Source organism: Salmo trutta, chromosome 7 (genome assembly GCF_901001165.1).
Source record: "Salmo trutta chromosome 7, fSalTru1.1, whole genome shotgun sequence".
Classification (NCBI taxonomy): Eukaryota; Metazoa; Chordata; class Actinopteri; order Salmoniformes; family Salmonidae; genus Salmo; species Salmo trutta.
The window spans coordinates 6860012-6885557 of record NC_042963.1 but is presented as its reverse complement, the minus strand read 5'-3'; the positions used below and the strand labels follow the sequence as shown (position 1 = coordinate 6885557).

The window sequence follows — 25546 nt, the reverse complement described above, 5'->3', positions numbered from 1 at the left end:
TCCACACATACACCTCCAATTGACTCAAATGATGTCAATTAGCCTATCAGAAGCTTCTAAAGCCATGACATCATTTTCTGGAATTTTCCAAGCTGTTTAAAGGCACAGTCAACTTAGTGTATGTAAACTTCTGACCCACTGGAATTGTGACACAGTGAATTATAAGTGAAATAATCTGTCTGTTAACAATTGTTGGAAAAATGACTTGTGTCATGCACAAAGTAGATGTCCTAACCGACTTGCCAAAACTATAGTTTGTTAACAAGAAATTTGTGGAGTGGTTGAAAAAAGAGTTTTAATGACTCCAACCTAAGTGTATGTAAACTTCCAACTTCAACTGTACAATACCAGTCAAAAGTGTGCGCTGTAGACAGTTTTAAAGTCAGTAATAAATGAGTGTTACTGGTAAGAGTGATTCTTAAAAACCAAGTACAACGATTGTTACAAATTTATTACGAAACATGTCAAATTCAACACTTCATATTTAAGTTTCCCCTTAACAAAACAAGCCATACAAGCTAAACCATAAAACAGAGAGAAAGAAACCTAAATTATTCAGTAAAATGTTAAAAGATAGGCCATTAAACACAGAAATACACAGTTCTTCATTGCGTAACCTGAACAAAACAAAGGTCAACCTGTATCAATAACTTAAAACAAATAATAAAATAAACAATTTATAAAAATAACTAGGACAGTCTCTGGTGTTAATGCCAGCATTAATGCCAGCATTAAAGTGACGGGAGAAGCTCAGACAGGGGTACCAGCTAGCTGGGGCTCTGGGGAGTAGGCCTACACATGAAGGGAGAGACGAGAGGAGGGCCTGTTCTCCAGGGATTGTAATCAATTATGTTGGAAATCTAGGCTGGGACACCCATCACTAGGTAGGGTATATCATAACTCCAGTGTTTTGGACATTCCTGACCTCATGCACACAGATCACACTATTTACAGATGTAGGATCTTAATTTTGATCGCCCTGTTGCAGGATAACTTTCCTGCAATGCACAACATTTAAAACGTGTTGTGTATTTGAGATGTATTTCCACTTTGACATTTCAGACTTGATTTTACATTAAGAAACATTTATCAACCCCTACAAAAATGTCCATTAATTAAAATCCACATAGTAATTCACATTTCCTGTTGTTGCAGGATTATTTTCCTGCTGTAGCAAACTGGTTCAAATTATGATCCTACATCTGTAACAAACATTTAAATGAAAGAAAGATTCACAAAATCGTGAAGTAATAAATACCCAAGATTTCTATTTGTTTTTGGTTGTAGCTGGAGGTAGGCCAGTTAGTTTCTGAGTGTCCAACATGTTTTGTGCACTGACACTTCTATCAGGTAATCTATACACTGGAGTAGATATCAAACAAACCACTTGAAATAGAGCTCCCAGAATATTGTGAAATACTGTACACATTGTTTAAACATCACAATGGTCTATGGAAGATAACGTAAACATGTTCGTTCCTGTTACCCACATTGGTATGCTACCTTGAGATGACTGACTGAGTAAATCTTTGATACACTAAAGCAACAAGCTAAGGCCTGACACATTGTTTTTATGAGATGCAAAAGAGTGGGATGTGAAACATTATGCAAATATGTGTAATAGAAGTATTTGGGATAAAAACCTAACTCAAGGAAATACAATCCCATGCAGTATGAAATTAGAACTTGCTTCGATAGCAAAGTGTGACAAACCACTGCCTCTCCCTCTGTCCACCTAAACCCCATTATTTTTGACCTGCACATCCACATCTTACAACTTGCTGTCTAACGTTTGTCCCTTTACAAAACATAGGATACTTCCTCCACCTTTCCTCTTTATTCAAATTAAAGCAAATTCACTTTGAATAAAATACTGAGCTGATGCATTAGAAATGAATGGAAGAAAACCACAGGTTCATCACTGCTGCTAGACTTGACCATAGCGCTCTCCTTTAATTTCATATGCAGTTTAGTGAGCCCCAGACTGTATAATCCATCTCTGTTCAAACTGATTTAAATACTGCCTATATTTCTGTGATTCATCTTATTTATTTTGAGGAAAAAATCTCCTGACTGACTCTTGGTCTATTTCATCCCAATATTTCATGACTGGTTGAAACAGTGCTGGATTGCAATCAATCATTTATATAAACCCTGGATTGCTGATTCTATGTATTGGCCATTGAGAGCCCTTGAAGCCACCGGTCAACCATATTGGCACTACCCAGTAGGAGCAGTCCTCCATAGATGCGTTAAAGGAGTCAATGGAATGCAGACGTTCCATATACCAGATTGGCGCACAGTCAACAAATCTGATCTAACAAAGTGAGTATTCATCAAATCCGTCATTATATATGTATTGTAACAGGTACACAATGTGGTTTCTTAAGTCCGATTTGGATATATTTGTTTGTAGAAGTTGTCCCTTTTCAGGTTTAGAAGATGTGACTGCTATATGCTAACTCCACTTCCTATAAGCTGGTGAGCATAGCTAGCATAGATAAATATAGCTAGCATACAGAAATATAGCTAGCATAGATAAATATAGCTAGCATACAGAAATATAGCTAGCATAGAGAAATATAGCTAGCATACAGAAATATAGCTAGCATAGAGAAATATAGCTAGCATACAGAAATATAGCTAGCATAGAGAAATATAGCTAGCATACAGAAATATAGCTAGCATACAGAAATATAGCTAGCATACAAAAATTGTTGGTGGTAGTCAAATTCGTTTTTAACTGTAATGCAATTGATTGGTAACGATGACATGAACATGTGTTGGGGTTAACATCCATAAAAGCATTATACTCCGATTTTCACCTCAACATAGTGTGAAATACCAATATTAACAATAGCCTACATTTAGGCTATCTTTCCCCCCATGGCCCTTTCCCTCACACGTTTCCATGGCAATTCCATTGTTTTGGTCAAGTTCGATTGACCTCTTTACCGCATCTATAGGAATGAATGATTCTACAGTTTTTGAAAAAAAAAATGTATGGTGAAATTGACATGTATTTGAGTATTTTTTTGTTGTAGTGGGGACAGTAACATTAGTACTGTCTAAAAAAAAAAGTTTTTCGAGATTATTCATTTTTTTTATGTTTAACTCACATATAATTTAAAAGTATGCATTAATGTGTCTGTAATAGAATAAATGTGTCAAAAACAAATGTAGACATTAATAAATGCATTTCTATAGCTTCCAAAATCTTTTACAACGGAGAAGGAGTACCAAGATGGCTGCATGGTGGCTTCAATACAGCGCCCCGTGTTAGCCATTCAGGGTTTACACACATCATTTATTCCAATAGAGAGTCTTCAATCTCTTTAAAGATGTTGCTCTCTCTAATCCCCAGTACAGACAACTTCATATGAATGAACTGTTAAAACTGTATTCCTGTAAAGGAAGAGGAAGAAACACTGACAACAGCACAATAGTTGATGAAACTCAAAGATATTCAGATTACCTGAAACATACCAAACAAAACTGGAGGGTAAGTTAGTGAGATAATGTTGCTGTGTCCTTGCATAATTTTCAGGGAGATAGATCCCAGAGCTGGATCAAAATGTGCGACAAACCTCTGGAATGAAGCCGCAATGGATCAAAAAAAGAGAAAGTTACTGCTTAGACGTTACAAACTCTGATCTGGATGAAACGTGAAATAAAGAGAATAATAAAAAAAAACAATGCAGAGGAGAAAGCCTCTTTGCCTCAACTTCCAAAGAGCGAGCTCAGAGACACTGACCTCATTGTGCGCTATGTGCTGCTAGAGTCATGTTCAAAGACTGTTAAAATATGCTGCTAACATGGAGGAGACAGGAAGACAGAAAGCGCTGAGGATGATAGACCTTCCTCATCCGGGAAATCAACAGTCTCTTTGTAAAAGTAACTTTTCTTGAACACAACTTTACATATTCTACTGATATCCCATACGATAGCATAAAGACATACAAATACAGTATTTATATATAGAGAAAAGAAATAAAAAAGTAAACATCATGACTTTCACACAAAACATGAATAAAATAATAAAAAATACAATTTCATTAAAATAGTGCTATAATATGATCAATTATAGCTGTTAAGCAATCTTTTATAGTCCTTTATAAATACAAAATAAATAGGTGATTGATTGGTAACTATTTGTACTTGATGGTGCTATCTGGAACATAAAAGGGTTATTTCGGCTGTCCCCATAGGAGAACCCTTTTTTGAACCCTTTCTGGTACTAGATAGAACCCTTTTGGTTCCAGGTAGAACCCTTCCCACAGAGGGTTCTACATGAAAACCAAAATGGTTCCACCTGGAATCAAAAATGGTTATTCTACCTGGAACCAAAAAAGGCCTATTTCCAAACTACAGTTGCTACATCCATTTTTGGACATATAAACTTGGCCAAAAGTTTGTGGACACCCCTTTATATTAGTGGATCCACACAGCCATGTGCAATCTTCATAGACAAACATTGGTAGTAGAATGGCCCGTACTGAAGAGCTCAGTGACTTTCAACATGGAACTGTCATAGGATGCCAACTTCCCAACAAGTCAGTTCGTAAAATTTCTAGAGCTGCCCCGGTCAACTGCAAGTGCTGTTATTGTGAAGTGGAAACGTCTAGGAGCAACAACGGCTCAGCCACGAAGTGATAGGCCACACAAGCTCACAGAACGGGACCGGCGAGTGCTGAATCACACTTCACCATCTGGCAGTCTGAAGGACAAATCTGGGTTTGGTGGATGCCAGGAAAACGCCACCTTCCCGAATGAATAGTGCCAGGAATAATGGTCTGGGGCTGTTTTTCATGGTTCGGGCTAGGCCCCTTAATTCCAGTGAAGGGAAATCTTAACCCTACAGCATACAATGACATGATAGACGATTCTGTGCATCCAACTTTGTGGCAACAGTTTGGGGAAGGGCCTTACCTGTTTCAGCATGACAATGCCCCCGTGCACAAAGCGAGGTCCATATAGAAATGGTTTGTCGAGATCGGTGTGGAAGAACTTGACTGGCCTGCACAGAACCCTGACCTCAACCCCATCGAACACCTTTGGGATGAATTGGAACGCCGACTGCGAGCCAGGCCTAATCGCCCAATATCAGTGCCCGACCTCACTAATGCTTTTGTGGCTGAGTGAAAACAAAGTCCCTGCAGAAATGTTCCAACATCTAGTGGAAAGCCTTCCCAGAAGAGTGGAGGCTGTTATAGCAGCAAAGGGGGGACCAACTCCATATTAATGACCATGATGTTGGAATGAGATGTTTGATAAGCAGGTGTCCACATACTTTTGGTCATGTAGTGAAAATTAATGATACATACCCATTGATTCTTGAAGAATATCATTTATAAATGCCTCATAAGCTTATTTCAACTGTCGTACCGCATCAGAACCCAAAATATAACCCACTGGGCACAGATGTCAATTCAAAGTCTATTCCACGTCGGTTCAACGTAATTTCATTGAAATGATGTTGTAACAACATTGATTTAATCAGTGTGTGCCCAGTGGGAAGCTTGTTTCACTCCAATGTTTCGAAACAAAATAAATGTAAACAAAGACTATATAGCCTCAAAACATGGTTAAAACTATCATTTTGATATTATGGATCGTCAGTCCTTGCATCCATAGCTCTGTCTATGAATTTGAGAGTGGTTACATTTCTCCAGCCCCATCCCTCAGGTTTTTACAGAAACAGGGGTAGGGTGGACGCTTTGTTATTGTTTCAACTTCTGATTGCCGCTTTAATAAGTAATTATCAATAGATTAGAATTTAGCGTGAAATACATTTATGCTCAGTGCTCCTCAGGTGCTACCTGATTTGAAACAAACTTTATGGGAAACAATAAGGAAGATGGAAGAAGATATTTGGAATTATTAGAAATGTAACAATTTAGGAAGAATACGGAATTATTTAAGAACAAATGTGTTCCATTTAATCACCCAGTAATTTCCTATTTATAAAGCATTGTAAAAGAAAGTGCTGCTGAAATAGTTTGCATAGAGGGACAAAAGAAAACATAGGTAGGCAGGTGCTCCATGCATACAGAAGACAATGTGGGTACTAAACTGAATGTATCAGATAGTGCAAAACCCCCCAGAAGACAAGGAGGTTTGGGTCGATCCTCTTACACCACACTTAAAAATGGACACCCACCTCACCCAGTCCCTTCTTAAAATTAAAAAGGGCCCCACCCCCACCCACCCCCAAATCCCTAGCAATGTGGACTTTGGTCTCTCCAGTTAACAGCTTGGTGACAGGGTGTGAGACTGGCATAGTACGATGGACAGGTCACCCTGACCCCACCCCCTGCGTCTCTCTGGCCTCTAGCGCATCTTGTGATCATCAGCGTTGTTGCCCATGTTGGTGCCAGGGCTGGGGTCCTGCTGTCGCCTGGGCTGTTGGCACAGGGAGAGAGAGATGGAGGGGGGGGGCACATTTAATATAGCACACAATATCATGAGTGTGTGTGTGTAATGTGTTGAGAATGGCCTTAGATGGGGCAAAAGTGAGTGCAGTATATGTCATACAGTATATTCGGCAGAGGGCACCAGAGAGCTTCCAGCTGAGGCTAAAAATTGATTTTCTTTTTTGGGCCGAATAGCAGACAGTCATTAGTCGTCGGGGAAGTCTTCAACATAACATGCTTTAAAAATAAAAAATGACTTGTCTGCCTGTCACAGATACATATGTTTATGTGTCTGCGTCTACATCTCTCCCAACATAGATATCTGTGAAACAGACGGACAGACAGGCAGACAGACAGGCAGACAGAGGGAGAAAGCAGACGCTGGTCTCTCAGCCGAAATGGCATGTAGTCGTCATCCAAATGACTCACCATAATAGCTCCTTCTAACCCTGGTTCAGTCTACTACTCTAATCCTAAATGAGACACTGATGCTCATCCATTCTTCCACTTCAGAATCAGAAACGTAAATAGAGTGTCTTCAAAACAATTAATAGCCCTATAGTTAAATATAAAGAATTTAAGAAGATTTTTATGAACTTAACAAGATTTTATGAACTGGCCGATCAAAGTTTTACTCAGTAGTTGCAGAGTGATTTTGACAACAACAACACACATATGCCTGGGCACACACACACACACACACACACACACACACACACACACACACACACACACACACACACACACACACACACACACACACACACACACACACACACACACACACACACACACACACACACACACACACACACACACACACACACACACGGATGCTTCTGCCTTAGTTATCACTCATATTCACCCAGATTACAAACGGAAGGCGTCAGAGCTGTCCTTGAGTCAGTGAGCCAAATACACCAGTTACGGTTTGGTGATGGTTGAAGAAAAAACAATGTCTCAGGCCACACACCATGCAATGTGAACCGGACCAACCTCCAAAACAAGCAGAGCTAAGGAGTAATATAAAGAAACGTCAGGAAGGATTCAACTTTTTATCATGTACTCAGTACCTAATAACATACTGTATGAAGTGCAGCAACTACTCTACAGTCAAACGATTATTATTTTGAGGAGAAGCATTACAGTAAGCCTCAGCCCTGAGTGGAGTGCTGTCGTAGTTATGGGGGGGGGGGGCAGAGAGGAGAGGACAAGCACAGTGATCGATCATTGAGCCAGCCGGCAGAGCGCTAGCCTGTACCACAAGTCAATAGAGCTGAGATTAGGCAGGGCAGACCGGGATCCTAATAAAAATCAATACTAATGCTATATTAATACTTTTACTGGCAGCACATCATTCATCCTCTAACTCCACCAGCAGAATGGGGCCTAATGAACACTGGGCCATTTATTCTGCATCCATCTTATCTTCATCAATCATCTAGATGGCCATCACTGTCCTGTCCTGAATCGCTCTCACACGCACACATGCGCACGCGCACACGCACACACACTCACACACAGGAAAAACATAAAACCTGGACAATATTCATTATACATATTCATTACACAGTGACCAAAACAAGTACAGGTCACACAGCAGAGGAATCAACCTTATATGCTGTACTTAGACATACATACTCAAGAGCTGACACTGATATCCCTGCTAAAGAACAGCTGTGATTTCTGAACTAAATGACAGGTTTCTAAACCCTTAAAGAGGCCTCCCAGCTACCACTGATGGCAGACTGTCATTGTGCTGTTGGCCTTGAGTTACAGTGGACTGAGTATAAGTTCAGACCACAGAAATGCAACGGCTGAATGTACTCAAGAGCCAGACGCTCATATCACATAAAAACAGGGTCCTGATGTCCAAATGCAAATCTTTATCTAAAATAAAACCAACAATATCATTTTTCTCCTTCCCTGAGAGGACAACAGAGCACAGGGATTCACTAATTAAAGAAATCGCTAAATGCTACAGTCCAATCAGAAAATTCTGGATCACAGCAGTTTATGAGACGACATTCTGCTATTTCAACATACTGTAACTTGGATAAAAAAACAAACATTTAAATGTAATGAAAATGATTAGGGGGTTTCATGTTTCCACCACAGTCAGTATTTGAGAATGAAACACATGGACAGTCTTCCGTTAGAATACAGTATATATCATAAGTTCATTACGTGCACACCTTCCACACACTGTTCTGTTTGAGACTATCTCCTCCAGGCTCGATGTCAGTAGAGAAAATAATGATATGTTATTTTTCTTTGACCAATGCATAATACCTCCATAAAGAGCATTGCCTTATAGATTTTCAGAAGAAAAGAGACAATTCTTCCTGAGGGAACTGGAAGGTATGTTTCTGAGGTAAGAAATACTAGATGTGAACATGAAAGCCCTGCTTCAGATCTCCCTCCCTCCCTCTCCCTCATCATGTGCTGCCAAGCTGTGGCAGATATGTCCCAGCAGGCCTTGCAGCGTACTCCTCCGGCAGCAGGGTGAGGGTGGGTGGTGTGTGTGTGGAGGTCTGTTCTCCATTAGGCACTGGGGGAAAGTGTGTGTGGGGGGTCTGTCTTCCAGTCTTCCAGCTTATACCCTGGTAGGATGTCCTGACCTGCACACGTCCCACTATCATAAAATGCATAAAAAAATCCATAAAGCATATTCATATGACTGACCCTGAGACAGTTTATGGGGGATGAGAGGGAAGGAACCCACATTATCACTAAGCATTCATTACACAGTGTGTTAACTCAACAGATACAGTTCATATGTAACTTTCTTTCTCTCTCTCTGTCATTCACTCATTCTCTCTCTCTGCACATGCAGGCACTAAAACAGGCAGACTCAGATACTTCAAATTGTTCACATACATGCACATGCTCTCGTGTTGATTCACAAACACACTCACACAGGCAACACAGACAACACACACACACACACACACACACACAGGGTTTAGTGCATGACAGAGGGACATTGAAAAGCAAAGAAGACAGACCCTGGTCCTTGAATGCCATCAGTCCCAGATTTTTGATGCCACAGGGTCCTAAAAAAACACAGTTTGGTTTTCATCTTAGAGAGGTTGCATTTAGGGTCTGTGTGTTCTAATCATGAATAAACTCTTCATGCACTAAACCTACATACCATAAAAATGCTTTAAGATGAAATACAAAAACACACACACACACACACACACACACACACACACACACACACACACACACACACACACACACAAACACAACCTCAGACAAACACACAATGAGTTCATGATTGTGTTAATGGTAAATATAAAAAACTAAATGAGTTATTCACACAATAAGAGTTCTCATGGTAACAAACACAACCAATCATCATATTTCAACAACACTTCTTAGCGTTAGCACTAATCATGTGACTAGGGGGGACATCACCACCCCATCCAGGCCTGTCAGCCAGTCCAGCCTTTCTCACCTCCAGGTCCTCTCGGTGCGAGCGGTCTCTGTCCTCAAAGTCCCGGGTCCTCCTACGCGACTCCTCAAAGGATGCCTGTGCCAGGGCATCCTCATGCTGAACACACACAGAGTGGGAGAGACACACAGAGACACACAGTTTGTTTGGACTGATGAGTGGGTGTTTTGTTTGTATATGCATAGGGGTAGGGGCGCAACCTGCTTAGTTGACTTTTAGTTAAGTCATTCAAAAGTAGTTTGTCTAGAGGTATATGTCAATGTGTGTATATACTGTAGCCAATTGTTCTATCTAGTTGTGTGTTTTGTGTTGGTGTGGTTGGAGACCAGGGGGTGTAATGTAATGGTATGATACAGTACCTGTGCTCTCTCCTCATCGAACTCCAGACAGCCCATCCCATCCAGGCGCTGCAGGTCTATGCAGCCCTTCCAGATCACACACACTCCATTCAGGATCATAGGGGCCTTCAGGTACACCTGCAGACAGACCACACAGACACAACAATGCTCTGGCTCAAACATCGAGGAAAACATACACTTCAGAATGAATGCACAGACCTTGATACATTACTCAACCACAGTCATTGTGGCTCACTTTCAACCACTCAGATAAAAGTAGTAAGGTTTTCTCAAATACAGGGTCACCCAGTTCACCATCAGAGACACATGTCTGTGTCTGTCCTCTCCCACTCCATCTAAGGCCCAGTGGAGGGGTTAGAGGGATGGGGATTGGAAGGCGAAATAGGACAGTGGTTTGCCCCTCCCTCCCCCACATACACACACTAACATTTCCACTTTCTCTCTCTTCCTGTCTCACCTCAGGCCCAGCCAAGGCACAGTGTAGCACACTGAGAGGTTTGCTTCCTGTCATGTTGCTGTTTATTTATAAAGGCTGCTGTAGGATGGAGAAATAAAAAACCAAGGCTCTCCTATGACAGATCAGTAAATCCTAACTTTATTTATACAAATTAGTGCGTGAGGAAACATGAATACATTAATTAAGTATGTGAATATCCATAATAGAAGGAGGAAGAGAGAGAGAGAGAGAGAGAGAGAGAGAGAGGGGGGGAGGGAGAGAGACATAGAGAGGGAGACAGGGAGAGGGAGGGAGAGAGGGGGAGAGAGAGAGTGACAGAGAGGGAGACAGAGAAAGAGGGAGAGAGGGATTTGGGAGAGGGGGTGTATATGTATAGAACTCCTTACCAGAGAGTGGGAAAGAGTAACGCATAGTTTTTACCAACAAGGAATTTGGCAGGAGAAGTCCCAACCCCCTTCATTTTCAATGAGGGCATGCAGAGAAATGTGCAAGGGATTGTGGGAAGTTGAATGGCGAGATCCCTGCTAGCGGAGTGGTAGAAAAAGTTAAGCTCTGCTCTATTTTATGCAAATTGCAAGCGGAGCAAAGCGTTGTCAAGATGAGGTGCCACTTCTGATCAAAACCCACTGTGAGGGGGTTTAGTACATGGCTGTCTGTTTGGCTTAGGGCCATAGAAATATCACATCCCTAAGACTCTGGAATTCAGTCCCAGACAAAAGCGTGCAGTCTGTCAGTCTGTGGGGTGATGTTTATTTCTGTAGCTGGGAGTATAGGGCAGGAGGAAGAGAGGGGAGGTGGCTTTGGCTATAAACACGTATAACTTCTTTCAGGCATACTCACACACACATGCAAACCTAATCACTCTGAAACACAAACACCAATCCTAGCCATAAACAGAAACCACTTATTGATTTCACAGGATAGCCAAGCTCACAGTGTCAGGAGAGTCTAGCACCTAGAACCATAGCCTCGGTCCTCTCCGCTTCTATTCTTCCAACTCTTTGTCATCGCACCACTACCACATCAATCCCGACTCTCCATCCAAACGATAATTCTTCCTCGCTGGCAACTTACTTTCTTCCTTCATCACCATCTGTACTCCCTCCTCTCTCTATCAGGTCCACACCTCACACAGGCTCTTTACTGGGGTTCCATCAGGGCTGGGCGATGTGGCAAAAATATCATATCATGGTATTTTTAACATTTTTGATGGTAGGACGATATTTGACGTTATTTTATGTTTTTTTTATAATAAAAGTTCTACATGTGCTTTATGAGTAGAGCGTGACCCTAGGGTGGCAACACATATATTCTAAGTGATTTCAATGGGTCTTTCTCCATTCTGATTGTTTTATACTGTTCAATTCAACTTCAACCTAAAATAATTTCCTGCATTTCCATCAGTTTCTGCATTTCCTGCACTCATTTGAGATCATTACCACACTGCCACGATATGGGCAAAAATACTAGGCCTTATATTTTTAACCAAATGTTGCAATTGCGATTTAGATCAAAACCCTTGGGTGAACTTTTGGAATCATGGAAATAGAATGTTTATTATAATTCTATAGTTAGAATATAAATAATAGTGGTCACTTTGAATACAGTGTTGTTTGACATGACAACGAATGAAAATGCCATGGATGAGTTATTGTGACAGGTTAGGAACGAAAGTAATGTTCAGTGTTTCCTATGAGATCCAATAATCTTTGGCAACATTAAAACTTTATTCATATAGCCAAGATATTCATGCTTTTTCTATTCCTCTTTGATTTAGAAGATACTGCTGCACAAACAACATGCTGATTTAAGCCTCCACCAGTACTGGTATCAGGCTGTATTAGCTAGCTACGTTTGCTCTGACTCAGTACTTTTATTAGCTAGTTAGCTAGCGATTAGCATTAGTGGCTAACACGATTTAGCTTAACTTGCTAAGAAAATACAAACTAGCTGTTTGCAGATGTAAGAAACACAAACTAATATTGTAATTATAGAACGCTTGTGGATTTATATTGATCAAAGTTTAAACAACATCGGTATCAACATTGTTGCATGTGCTGCATTGACCATGCAGACAGTACGAAAGTGTCTAGTGGTCAAGCAACAACAAATGCGCTCCTTGAGTGACGAGGTGGGAACAGCTCTATGTGGAAAGCGGCATGGAGAGAGAGAGAGCGGAGAGGGATGATTCAAGTAGCGGAGTAAAACTATAAAAATGGACGTTACACACTGCGTATCACATTTATCAAACCAAACATTAAAATACCGTTATAGAAGGTAAAGTAAAAATCCCAAACGGTCTGTGCATAAATACCGGTCTATAGTAAAATACGGTATACCCCCCAGCCCTAGGTTCCATTACAAAACGTGTTCACATTTTCCACTGAACACCAAGGATATAGAGAAAACTAAGCCCATTCCAACCTTGTCTGAAAGCAATGAATACATTTACACAGGGTGGTACTTTAATTTGTCAGAGGCAAAGTTAAATCTTTAACTATCAACTGAATAGATCTAGTACACAAGCTGCACCTAATACACACCACACTACTCTACACTATAACACAGTGTTTGACGAAGACACATAGGCTACAAGTATAACAAATAAATCATGGAGAAGAATGAATGTGAAAACTGCACCACAGCACATGCACATGGTTATGCGTGATATAGCATTTCCAAGGACTTAAATGTGCACCATAAGTGGTTCTGAGAATCCATATACCATGGGGCAGTGAGTTTAAAATAAACAGAAGATGAATGTCTGCATACATACGGTATATTTTTATCATTTTGGACCTCTCCACCTTTTTTGCCCTCCACCGGCCAACTTAAACAGAGCTCCCCCCCAACCAATACAGTCCTTTTAGCCATCAATAACACATTTAAACAGTCTGTCTCAGGTCCTTCCAGAAGGAAAATTCATGACTCTATCAGGCTAAACACACAGTTTTTATTGGGGGGATGCCAACAATGCAGACATACGAGAAAAGCAGCTCCACTCAAAACCCCCCCTTTCCCCCAGGTTATTTTGAGGCGGTAATACAGTATATACTATATACAGTGCATTCGGAAAGTTTTCAGACCCCCTTTTCAACATTTTATTACATTACAGCCTTATTCTAAAATGGATTAAATAAAAAAAACACTTGTCAATCTACACAAAATACCCCATAATGACGAAGAGAAAACAGGTTTTTAGATTTTTTGGCAAATTTATTACAAATAAAAATCTGAAATACCTTATTACATATCTATTCAGACACTTTGCTATAAGACTCGAAATTGAGCTCAGGCGCATCCTGTTTCCATTGATCATCCTTGAGATGTTTCTACAACTTGATTGGAGTCCACTTGTGGTAAATTCAATTGATTGGACATGATTTGGAAAGGCACACACCTGTCTACATAAGGTCCCACAGTTGACAGTGCATGTCAGAGCAAAAACCAAGGCATGAGGTTGAAGGAATTGTCCGTAGAGCTCCGAGACACGATTGTGTTGGGGCACAGATCTGGGGAAGGGTACCAAAAAATGTCTTCAGCATTGAAGATCCCCAACAACACGGTGGCCTCCATCATTCTTAAATAGAAGAAGTTTGGAATCACCAAGACTCTTCCGAGAGCTGGCCACCCGGCCAAACTGAGCAATCAGGGGAGAAGGGCCTCGGTCAGGGAGGTGACCAAGAACCCGATGGTCACTCTGAGAGAGCTCCAGAGTTCCTCTGTGGGGATGGGAGACCCTTCCAGAAGGACAACCATCTATCTCTGCAGCACTCCACCAATCAGGCCTTTATGCTTGAGTGGCCAGATGGAAGCCACTTCTCAGTAAAAGGCACATGACAGCTCGCTTGGAGTTTGCCAAAAGGCATCTAGAGGACTCTAAACCTTAAGAAACAAGATTCTCTGGTCTGTTGAAACCAAGATTGTTGAAACCAAGATTGTTGTCTCTGGTCTGTTGAAACCAACTCTTTGTCCTGAATGCCAAGCATCACGTCTGGAGGAGACCTGGCACCATACCTACGGTGAAGCATGGTGGTGGCAGCATCATGCTGTGGGGATATGTTTCAGTGGCAGGGACTGGGAGACTTGTCAGGATTGAGGGAAAGATGAATGGAGCAAAGTACAGAGAGATCCTTGATGAAAACCTGCTCCAGAGCGCTCAGGACCTCAGACTGGGGCAAAGGTTTTCCTTCCATCAGGACAACGACACTAAGCACACAGCCAAGACAATGCAGGAGTGGCTTCGGGACAAGTCTCTGAATGTTCTTGAGTGGCCCAGCCAGAGCCCGGACTTGAACCCGATTGGACATCTCTGGAGAGACCTGAAAATAGCTGTGCAGCGACGCTCCCCATCCAACCTGACAGAGCTTGAGAGGATCTGCAGAGAAGAATGTGAGAAACTCCCCAAATACAGGTGTGCCAAGCTTGTAGCGTCATACCCAAGAAGACTCGAGACTGTAATCGCTGCCAAAGGTGCTTCAACAAAGTACTGAGTACAGGGTCTGAATACTTATGTAAATGTTATATTTCAGTTTTTTAGTTCAAATAAATTTATGAAAAAATCTAAAAACCTGTTTTTGCTTTGTCATTATGGGGTATTGTGTGTAGAGTGATGAGTGAAAAAAAAATATTTAATCCATTTTAGAATAAGGCTGTAACATAACAAAACGTAAAAAAAGTCAAGGGGTCTAAATACTTTCCAAATGCACTGTATACATACAGACATACACTATATGGCCAAAAGTATGTTGACAGGTGTATAAAAACGAGCACACAGCCATGCAATCTCAATAGATAAACATTGGCAGTGAATGGCCCGTACTGAAGAGCTCAGTGACTTTCAGCGTGGCACCATCAAGTCAGTTTGTCAAATTTTTGCCCTGATAGAGCTGCCCTGGTCAACTGTTATTGTGAAGTGGAAATGTCTAGGACCAAGAGGTAGGCCACACATGCTCACAGAATGGGACCGGCGAGTGCTGAAAAATCGTCTGTCCTCTGTTGCAACACTCATTGCCGAGTTCCAAACTGCCTCTGCAAGCAACGTCAGCACAATAACTGTTCGTTGGGAGCTTCATGAAATTAGTTTCTGTGGCCAGGCAGCCGCACACAAGCCTAAGATCACCATGCGCAATGCAAAGCGTCGGCTGGAGTGGTGTAAAGCTCACCACAATTGGAGCAGTGGAAACGAGTTCTCTGGAGTGATAAATCATGCTTTACCATCTGGCAGTTCTCCAGATGAATCTGGGTTTGGCGGATGCCAGGAGAACGCTACCTGCCCCAATGCATAGTGCCAACTGTAATGTTTGGTGGAGGAGGAATAATGGTCTGGGGCTGTTTTTCATGGTTCGGGCTAGGCCCCTTAGTTCCAGTAAAGGGATCTTAACACTACAGCGTACAATGACATTCTAGATGATTCTGTGCTTCCAACTTTGTGGCAACAGTTTGGGGAAGGCCCTTTCCTGTTTCAGCATGACAATGCTCCTGTGCACAAAGCGAGGTCCATATAGAAATGGTTTGTCGATACAGTGGAGCTGCACAACTATCCACTCTCACAACAAAAAGGGCACTGGGTTTAAGAGGAAGGTCTAAGTGATATCAGAGAAAATCTGTTCTAGCTATATATAGTGTTTACATACAGCATATTATCAGTGATTTGATGTGTGTGAACTGATCTCTGATTTACTGCTTCACACTAACCCTATTGGGCTTGACTGGAGCCAGACCATGTAGTTTAGAGAGAGGGGAAAGTGATGGGGAGGGGGGCAGATTGAGTGGAGTTGAGCTGAGGTGGTGTTGGAGTGATTTATGGCCTGTTGAGTGGTCACTGGTGTCCTGGAGAGAGAATTTACACAGTGACACACAGGGAGGAGGGAGGCTGGAGGTTGGGTAAGACTACATAGTTAACCTACCTAGTTAATCTACTTTATCATAGACATAATGGCCATAGACAGTGTCACACCCTGATCTGTTCCACCTGTCCTCATTATTGTCTCCACCCCCTCCATGTGTCGCTTGTTTTCCCCAGTGTATTTATCCCTGTGTTTCCAGTCTCTCTGTGCCAGTTCGTCTTGAATGTTCAAGCCAACCAGCGGTTTTTCCCGTTTTCCTGATTTGCCTTTTCTCCTTTTTCTAGTCCTCCCGGTTTTGACCCTTGCCTGTTCTGGACTCTGTTTCTGCCTGCCCTGACCTCGAGCCTGCCTGCCACTCTGTACCTCCTGGACTCTGATCTGGTTATGACCTTTTGCCTGTCCACGACCATTCTCTTGCCTACTCCTTTTGGATTTAAACATCTTAAACTCCAACCATCTGCCTCCTGTGTCTGCATTTGGGTCTTGCATAGTGTCATGATACAGAGGGGGGAGGATGGAGAAATGGAAGAGAAAGACAAATAGCTCCAATAATTTTGACAGTAAAATAGAGACAGACAGAGATGTGTGGTGCAACAAGTTAGGAGGGAGGTGGAGGCTGTCTGCTCAGAGGGAGGCAGTACATGCCTGCAGGGTGGGACTGGTTTAGGGGATAACACACAGAGGATCAGTGTGTTTGTGAAGAGGGGTGGGGGAGTGTGTGTGTGTGTGTGTGTGTGTGTGTGTGTGTGTGTGTGTGTGTGTGTGTGTGTGTGTGTGTGTGTGTGTGCGTGCGTGCGTGCGTGCGTGTATGTGAGTGAGAGAGAGAGAGCTTGCTTTGGCAATGTTGACATATGTTTCCCATGCAGATAAAGCCCCTTGAATTGAATTGAATTGAGAGTGTGAGAGAGAGAGAGAGAGTGTGAGAGAGAGAGAGAGAGAGAGAGAGAGAGAGAGAGAGAGATGGGGTGGGGGTTAATACTGGGATTCAATTCATTGGAAGCTGTTGATTCCTAGAGCCAAAACAATCCTGATCTTCATTATTTGCTCATAAATCCCCAGAGGTACCGGACATTCATTTAGATACATATGCTCCTGTCCGTCTCGGTCTTTGAAAAATGCTTTAAATAAATGCAGGTACAATGCTTTGTATAAGCATTCCATATATTCTTCAACAGCGCAGCTCAAATGTGCCTTTTACCTTGGCTCTGGTCGTTATGCACAGTATGTGTTTATAGTCAAGACTACCCAGACTCTATGATAATAAAGTATGTGTTATGTACGGTATGTGTTTATAGTCAAGACTACCCAGACTCTATGATAATAAAGTATGTGTTATGTACGGTATGTGTTTATAGTCAAGACTACCCAGACTCTATGATAATAAAGTATGTGTTATGTACGGTATGTGTTTATAGTCAAGACTACCCAGACTCTATGATAATAAAGTATGTGTTATGTACGGTATGTGTTTATAGTCAAGACTACCCAGACTCTATGATAATAAAGTATGTGTTATGTACGGTATGTGTTTATAGTCAAGACTACCCAGACTCTATGATAATAAAGTATGTGTTATGTACGGTATGTGTTTATAGTCAAGACTACCCAGACTCTATGATAATAAAGTATGTGTTATGTACGGTATGTGTTTATAGTCAAGACTACGCAGACTCTATGATAATAAAGTATGTGTTATGTACGGTATGTGTTTATAGTCAAGACTACCCAGACTCTATGATAATAAAGTATGTGTTATGTACGGTATGTGTTTATAGTCAAGACTACCCAGACTCTATGATAATAAAGTATGTGTTATGTACGGTATGTGTTTATAGTGAAGACTACCCAGACTCTATGATAATAAAGTATGTGTTATGTACGGTATGTGTTTATAGTGAAGACTACCCAGACTCTATGATAATAAAGTATGTGTTATGTACGGTATGTGTTTATAGTCAAGACTACCCAGACTCTATGATAATAAAGTATGTGTTATGTACGGTATGTGTTTATAGTCAAGACTACCCAGACTCTATGATAATAAAGTATGTGTTATGTACGGTATGTGTTTATAGTCAAGACTACCCAGACTCTATGATAATAAAGTATGTGTTATGTACGGTATGTGTTTATAGTCAAGACTACCCAGACTCTATGATAATAAAGTATGTGTTATGTACGGTATGTGTTTATAGTGAAGACTACCCAGACTCTATGATAATAAAGTATGTGTTATGTACGGTATGTGTTTATAGTGAAGACTACCCAGACTCTATGATAATAAAGTATGTGTTATGTACGGTATGTGTTTATAGTCAAGACTACCCAGACTCTATGATAATAAAGTATGTGTTATGTACGGTATGTGTTTATAGTCAAGACTACCCAGACTCTATGATAATAAAGCTACACAAGACCACTACAAATAAGAAGCACAAATGAATGTGCTCATGAACAAACAACATGGGCCCATTCTCTGCACACAGAGCCCTATACGATTAACAAGCTCAAACACAGAGAAAATAAGGCAAAGCTGAGACAGAGAGGTCTGAACATGTCTGTCTCTAGTGCTTGAATGTATACACAGAGGTGCTGAGAGACATGGTAGATATGCAGACATAATGAGATACATTGACTCACACTCTAGGCAGTATGTCTGAGAGGAGAGGGAGGTGTGGACTAACCAAAACATGGCCAGAGGAGTCATAATGGAGCCTTCAGACTAGAGAATGTAGTAATACACTTTCACACGCCATGTGTCTGTTAAGGCTATACTGTATAAGTCCCTCCCCAATCAACCGCTCCCAAAGTATAGAGAACAGGAAGTAGAAGACAGACGTGTCACCCTGTGTGACATCCTGCTTCCAACGATGCAGTTCTCTACAAAGTAAGACAGAAGAGACAGACTCGAAGCAGATGTCATATGCTCCAGAAATGGGGAAGTGATCATTTATAAATTCGTCCAATTACAGCGACCCAGGAGAGTGGGGCGCACCCCTCATCTATCTATCTCAGAGACATTAAAGGTGTGTGTGCATGTGTGTGTGTGTGTGCCTGTATACCATTGCCCGATGTTTAGACGCTGTCAGACATACACTGAGGTCAACAAAGCGGCAGCTTTACGGCTGGGGAAAGCAGTATTTCTATCTAGGTAAACAAATGATCAGGAATAAATTAGAAATGAAAACACAAACACACACGCAGTGTAAGATGTGGATTCTGGTGAAGTTTGTTTTTTCTGTCAGATACATGCCCAGTCCCACGTTCCTGCATTTCTTTAGAGGCTATTTCTAGCAAGCCTCAAACAGGGGCTTCATTTACGAGAGGGCCAAGCCCAGACCTTCCCATGCTGCACTTGGGCGAGGCGGGGGAGCCTCGCGGCTCTCAGATTGGAGTCGGCTCAGTGTGCTCAGCCCTCAGCCCAGACCCAGCAGCGTCTAAAGGCAGAACAAAAACTCCTCCAGTTGTTACACAAGCACTGCTGAAATGACTTCCACATCTGTAAGAAACTGCATGGCTTTTAAAAAGCACGACTACTTGGAGAGGGAAAAATTTAGACGGGAGCGCAGAAACGATCTAACCACAAACTTCCTCTTCAGAAATAAATGTCAACCCCCACATCCCCCACACCCCAGTGACTGACACACGATCATGTGTGCACACGCACGCACGCACACACACACACACACACGCCCGCAGGCACGCGCACACACACGCCAGCACACACACACACGCACGCCCACATGCACGCACGCGCCCACGCGCACACACACACACACACACACACACACAGCATACCAAATAGGTACATTGTGAATAAAAGTGGCAAAGAACTTGAATTGATGAAACACCCAAGTCTAAACAGGGCAGTTATTGGGTATGCAATACTGGGTCCAAAGATGCCACCATGGCAGACTAACTGACTCAGCAGAACCAGACACACCTAAACCATGAGGACATGAGGTTGAGACTACATTCTCTGACTAGAGAGGTCCATTGTCCACAGATCCACAAAGGAAATGAAACCATCACAGCCATGATTTGTGAGCAGCACCAACTGGGGTCCAAGTACCTCCATAAAGATGGCCGAAAAGACTGAGAGAAGAGCACCCTTGACCTCTATGCAGGACCAGGATCTTTGGCTTTACAGAAATGCCATACACAGAGCCACAGGGAGGGATTTGTTATAGTTTGTATTTTTAACCTTTATTTAACTAGGCAAGTCAGTTAAGAACAAATTATTATTTGCAATGACGGCCTACCCCGGCCAAACCCGGACGACGCTGGGCCAATTGTGCGCCGCCCTGTGGGACTCCCAATCACAGCTGGTTGTGATACAGCCTGGATGACACAGTAAACTACTGTAAAGTTAAGTATGGATTTGACCAACATTCTGCTGTGGTCTAAGCAACAGTATTATATTAGAAAAGCACACAAGGAGTGGTGCTGTATACTGTCCTGTGGTCAGTGTGGTTTCCCTGCCCTGGCCAGCCCTGGCCAGCCCTGGGAGACACTGACCCCATCCCAGGTCAGCTCCACTCCACTGGGGCACTCCTCCCCTCCCTCCCCTCTACAGCCCAACCCCACCTGAGGGTGAGCTGTCCTCCTATCCCATCCATCCTCCCATCCCAGCCACCCTCAGTCTCTCTGTGAGGCTCTGCGCTTATAAGAGCAGTTGCACAACATTCATGCTCTTAGGAAACGCCTTTGATTTGAGGAAAAAAATGAAGGAATGTAGGGACTGGAGCTCAATCACTCAACATCACACAGCAGGACAGTATGACGTCCATATTTCAGAGGCCTTGTTTTGCACTTGACAATAGCAATCATGTTGGGGTACAACAGGACACTAGTATACTCGGATGAGAGTGGAGGCTAGCCGGTCTCCTTCAGGCTGTGCACACGGTTGCTTGCAGAGCCTTGGCACAGGGCCTGGCAACAAGCGTGACGCAGCCGAGCCACTGGCACAGGGCTCCTCATTTAGACACGTGCCAAAAGCTCGTCAGCAGATCTGGGTGCTCTCAGAGTAAAATAAAAGCACTTTAGAGAGAAGGAGAGCAGGGCTGCAGTCCCAGCTGCAGGGGGCAGAGAGGGCAGTGAGCCCGCACACAGGCGACCATTGTCCTCACACACCTCGTGGGTGCTCGTTTGTGTGAATGTGAGTGTGTGTGTGTGTGTGTGTGTGTGTGTGAGTGAGTGAATGCACGTCTGAATGCTAGGAAACAACTGATATAACACGGTACTAATTATGCTATTGAGTGTCTGGGACGTGTGTGGATGTGTGAGTGTATTATTCACACAGTGACCATGAGCACGTGGGGATGACAGATCCCACTCAGGGCCTGAGCTCTCTCTGACGCTCTCTCTCTTTGACTCTCGCTCTCTGTGTCTCTCTCTCTGACTCTCTCTCTCTCTGACTCTCTCTCTCTCTGACTCTCTCTCTCTCTCTCTCTGACTCGCTCTCTCTCTGACTCTCTCTCTCTGACTCTCTCTCTCTGACTCTCTCTCTCTCTGACTCGCTCTCTCTCTCTGACTCGCTCTCTCTCTCTGACTCGCTCTCTCTCTCTGACTCGCTCTCTCTCTCTGACTCTCTCTCTCTCTCTCTCTCTGACTCTCTCTCTCTGACTCTCTCTCTCTGACTCTCTCTCTCTGACTCTCTCTCTCTGACTCTCTCTCTCTGACTCTCTCTCTCTGTGTCTCCAGGGTAAGTATGATGGGGTTCCCCCCTGTAATGTGTGTGTATTTACAGGCAGTCAGCATGCTGTGTCATCATGGCTGTTCTGAAGTCATGCCTAAAAACATGTCAAGTTGACGTCAAAAGTTGTTTTGTTTTGGATTTAAGCCAACCCTAACCCCTTTCCTAACCTTACATTAACTTATTCTCCTAACCTGCTACGTTAATTCTCCTGACCTGCTATATTAATTATCCTAACCTGCTGTGTAAGTTCTGACATAAGCTGTATATTATCTAGTCGAAAACCCTGTTCTGATTCCACCCTCCTGACTCGACACCCTCTGACCCCCATCCTCCCATAAGCTTCCAGCACAACCCCACAATGCTGTGCTCTGGGCAGGGCTACATCTAGATTGGGAGTCTTCAGGTTCCGGTCCAAAGTCACAAACACACAGAGACAGATGCCAATGTTCCCCTCTCCTCCCCTCTCGCCTCCAGGTCTGTGAAACCATGCCAGCCTACCCCGCACCACTCTCTCCCCTTTCCCCTCACCTTGCCCTCTGGCTGGGCTGTAACAGCTGCCTCTGTGCCCCCCTGGTGACTCAGCAACCCCCACTGGGCAGGTCAGCAACCGGCAGGAAGTGACAAACACAGTGGTGCCCAGTTCTACCACCACGTCCTCACCAACAGCCCATTCATACTGTACACTCCCACCCACCCAACCTTAACGAGCAACACAGGAACATAGTCACAAACCACCATATGGGCTTAAACAAACTGGTCTTAAATAGGTACCAGTGCCCACACACTACAGTCTGTAATGGTAACTACAGGACAGAATACCCACACACTACAGTCTGTAATGGTAACTACAGGACAGAATACCCACACACTACAGTCTGTAATGGTAACTACAGGACAGAATACCCACACACTACAGTCTGTAAGGGTAACTACAGGACAGAATACCCACACACTACAGTCTGTAATGGTAACTACAGGACAGAATACCCACACACTACAGTCTGTAATGGTAACTACAGGACAGAATACCCACACACTACAGTCTGTAATGGTAACTACAGGACAGAATACCCACACACTACAGTCTGTAATGGTAACTACAGGACAGAATACCCACACACTACAGTCTGTAATGGTAACTACAGGACAGAATACCCACACACTACAGTCTGTAATGGTAACTACAGGACAGAATACCCACACACTACAGTCTGTAATGGTAACTACAGGACAGAATACCCACACACTACAGTCTGTAATGGTAACTACAGGACAGAATACCCACACACTACAGTCTGTAATGGTAACTACAGGACAGAATACCCACACACTACAGTCTGTAATGGTAACTACAGGACAGAATACCCACACACTACAGTCTGTAATGGTAACTACAGGACAGAATACCCACACACTACAGTCTGTAATGGTAACTACAGGACAGAATACCCACACACTACAGTCTGTAATGGTAACTACAGGACAGAATACCCACACACTACAGTCTGTAAGGGTAACTACAGGACAGAATACCCACACACTACAGTCTGTAAGGGTAACTACAGGACAGAATGCCCACACACTACAGTCTGTAATGGTAACTACAGGACAGAATGCCCACACACTACAGTCTGTAATGGTAACTACAGGACAGAATGCCCACACACTACAGTCTGTAATGGTAACTACAGGACAGAATACCCACACACTACAGTCTGTAATGGTAACTACAGGACAGAATACCCACACACTACAGTCTGTAATGGTAACTACAGGACAGAATACCCACACACTACAGTCTGTAATGGTAACTACAGGACAGAATACCCACACACTACAGTCTGTAATGGTAACTACAGGACAGAATACCCACACACTACAGTCTGTAATGGTAACTACAGGACAGAATACCCACACACTACAGTCTGCAATGGTAACTACAGGACAGAATACCCACACACTACAGTCTGCAATGGTAACTACAGGACAGAATACCCACACACTACAGTCTGCAATGGTAACTACAGGACAGAATACCCACACACTACAGTCTGCAATGGTAACTACAGGACAGAATACCCACACACTACAGTCTGCAATGGTAACTACAGGACAGAATACCCACACACTACAGTCTGTAATGGTAACTACAGGACAGAATACCCACACACTACAGTCTGTAATGGTAACTACAGGACAGAATACCCACACACTACAGTCTGTAATGGTAACTACAGGACAGAATACCCACACACTACAGTCTGTAATGGTAACTACAGGACAGAATACCCACACACTACAGTCTGTAATGGTAACTACAGGACAGAATACCCACACACTACAGTCCAGTCTGTAATGGTAACTACAGGACAGAATACCCACACACTACAGTCTGTAATGGTAACTACAGGACAGAATACCCACACACTACAGTCTGTAATGGTAACTACAGGACAGAATACCCACACACTACAGTCTGTAATGGTAACTACAGGACAGAATACCCACACACTACAGTCTGTAATGGTAACTACAGGACAGAATACCCACACACTACAGTCTGTAATGGTAACTACAGGACAGAATACCCACACACTACAGTCTGCCCCTAAGATGACTTAGATGTGGATATGTGAATGTGTACTGTGTGGGTGTGTTTGTAATGGTGTGTGTGTGGATGTGTAGTTTGTGTGTGTGAGTAAGGCCTCCCAGGCCCGGGCAAGTCAGCCTGGCACTCTACAGCAGGGACCCAGAGGGGCCGGCCGGGGGCTCCAGCCATGGGAGGGAGGGACCCTATCAGACTGTACTGATGGACATTCATTGTCTACAGCAACTGAACCACAGCTGCTTCTCAACCTGGCTACCCAACCCCCAGCCTCCACCCCCCCTCCTCTCCCAGTATCTCTATCTGTTCCCTCCCTCTGCTCCGCTAGATATGGAGAAGCAGGAAGTCCGTGGGAGTCGAGTCAGCACAGTTCCTTTACGGGAGTAGTGTGTGCAATGCTAATCAGGGCTGAGTTGTTTTTTCCAGATACAGTGTCAGTCTATCCATATCTATGAGCACACACACATCCTTCATCGTTGAGATCAAACACACACACACACACACACACACACACACACACACACACACACACACACACACACACACACACACACACACACACACACACACAGGTGTGACCAGGTGCAGTTGAGATGCATACAAAGCAAGATGAGATAGAGCACGCTTCTCTCTGTAATCAGAGCGGATGAAGTTGAACGTTTACACTATTGTCTTGGGCACATAAACCCATCCACACCCACACAT

The 25546-nt window shown here is 43.1% G+C and overlaps 1 protein-coding gene across 4 annotated transcripts in view; it reads right to left on the bottom strand.

The window, feature by feature from the left end:
* Positions 1-5723: 5723 nt before the first annotated feature.
* Positions 5724-25546, bottom strand: part of LOC115196817 (core-binding factor subunit beta) — a 51720-nt gene continuing 31897 nt past the window's right edge. Inside the window, exons 4-7 of one of the 4 annotated variants that reach the window (XM_029757740.1) lie at positions 10233-10349; positions 9877-9972; positions 9422-9469; positions 6300-6402 (exon numbers count right to left, since the gene is read on the bottom strand). In XM_029757740.1, coding sequence (XP_029613600.1) covers positions 9440-9469; positions 9877-9972; positions 10233-10349 — 243 coding nt within the window. In that variant the 3' untranslated portion in view covers positions 6300-6402; positions 9422-9439. Of the gene's footprint in view, positions 6403-6999; positions 9049-9421; positions 9470-9876; positions 9973-10232; positions 10350-25546 lie in introns of those variants that run through there. The other 3 variants (XM_029757741.1, XM_029757738.1, XM_029757739.1) reach the window with 3 other exon arrangements.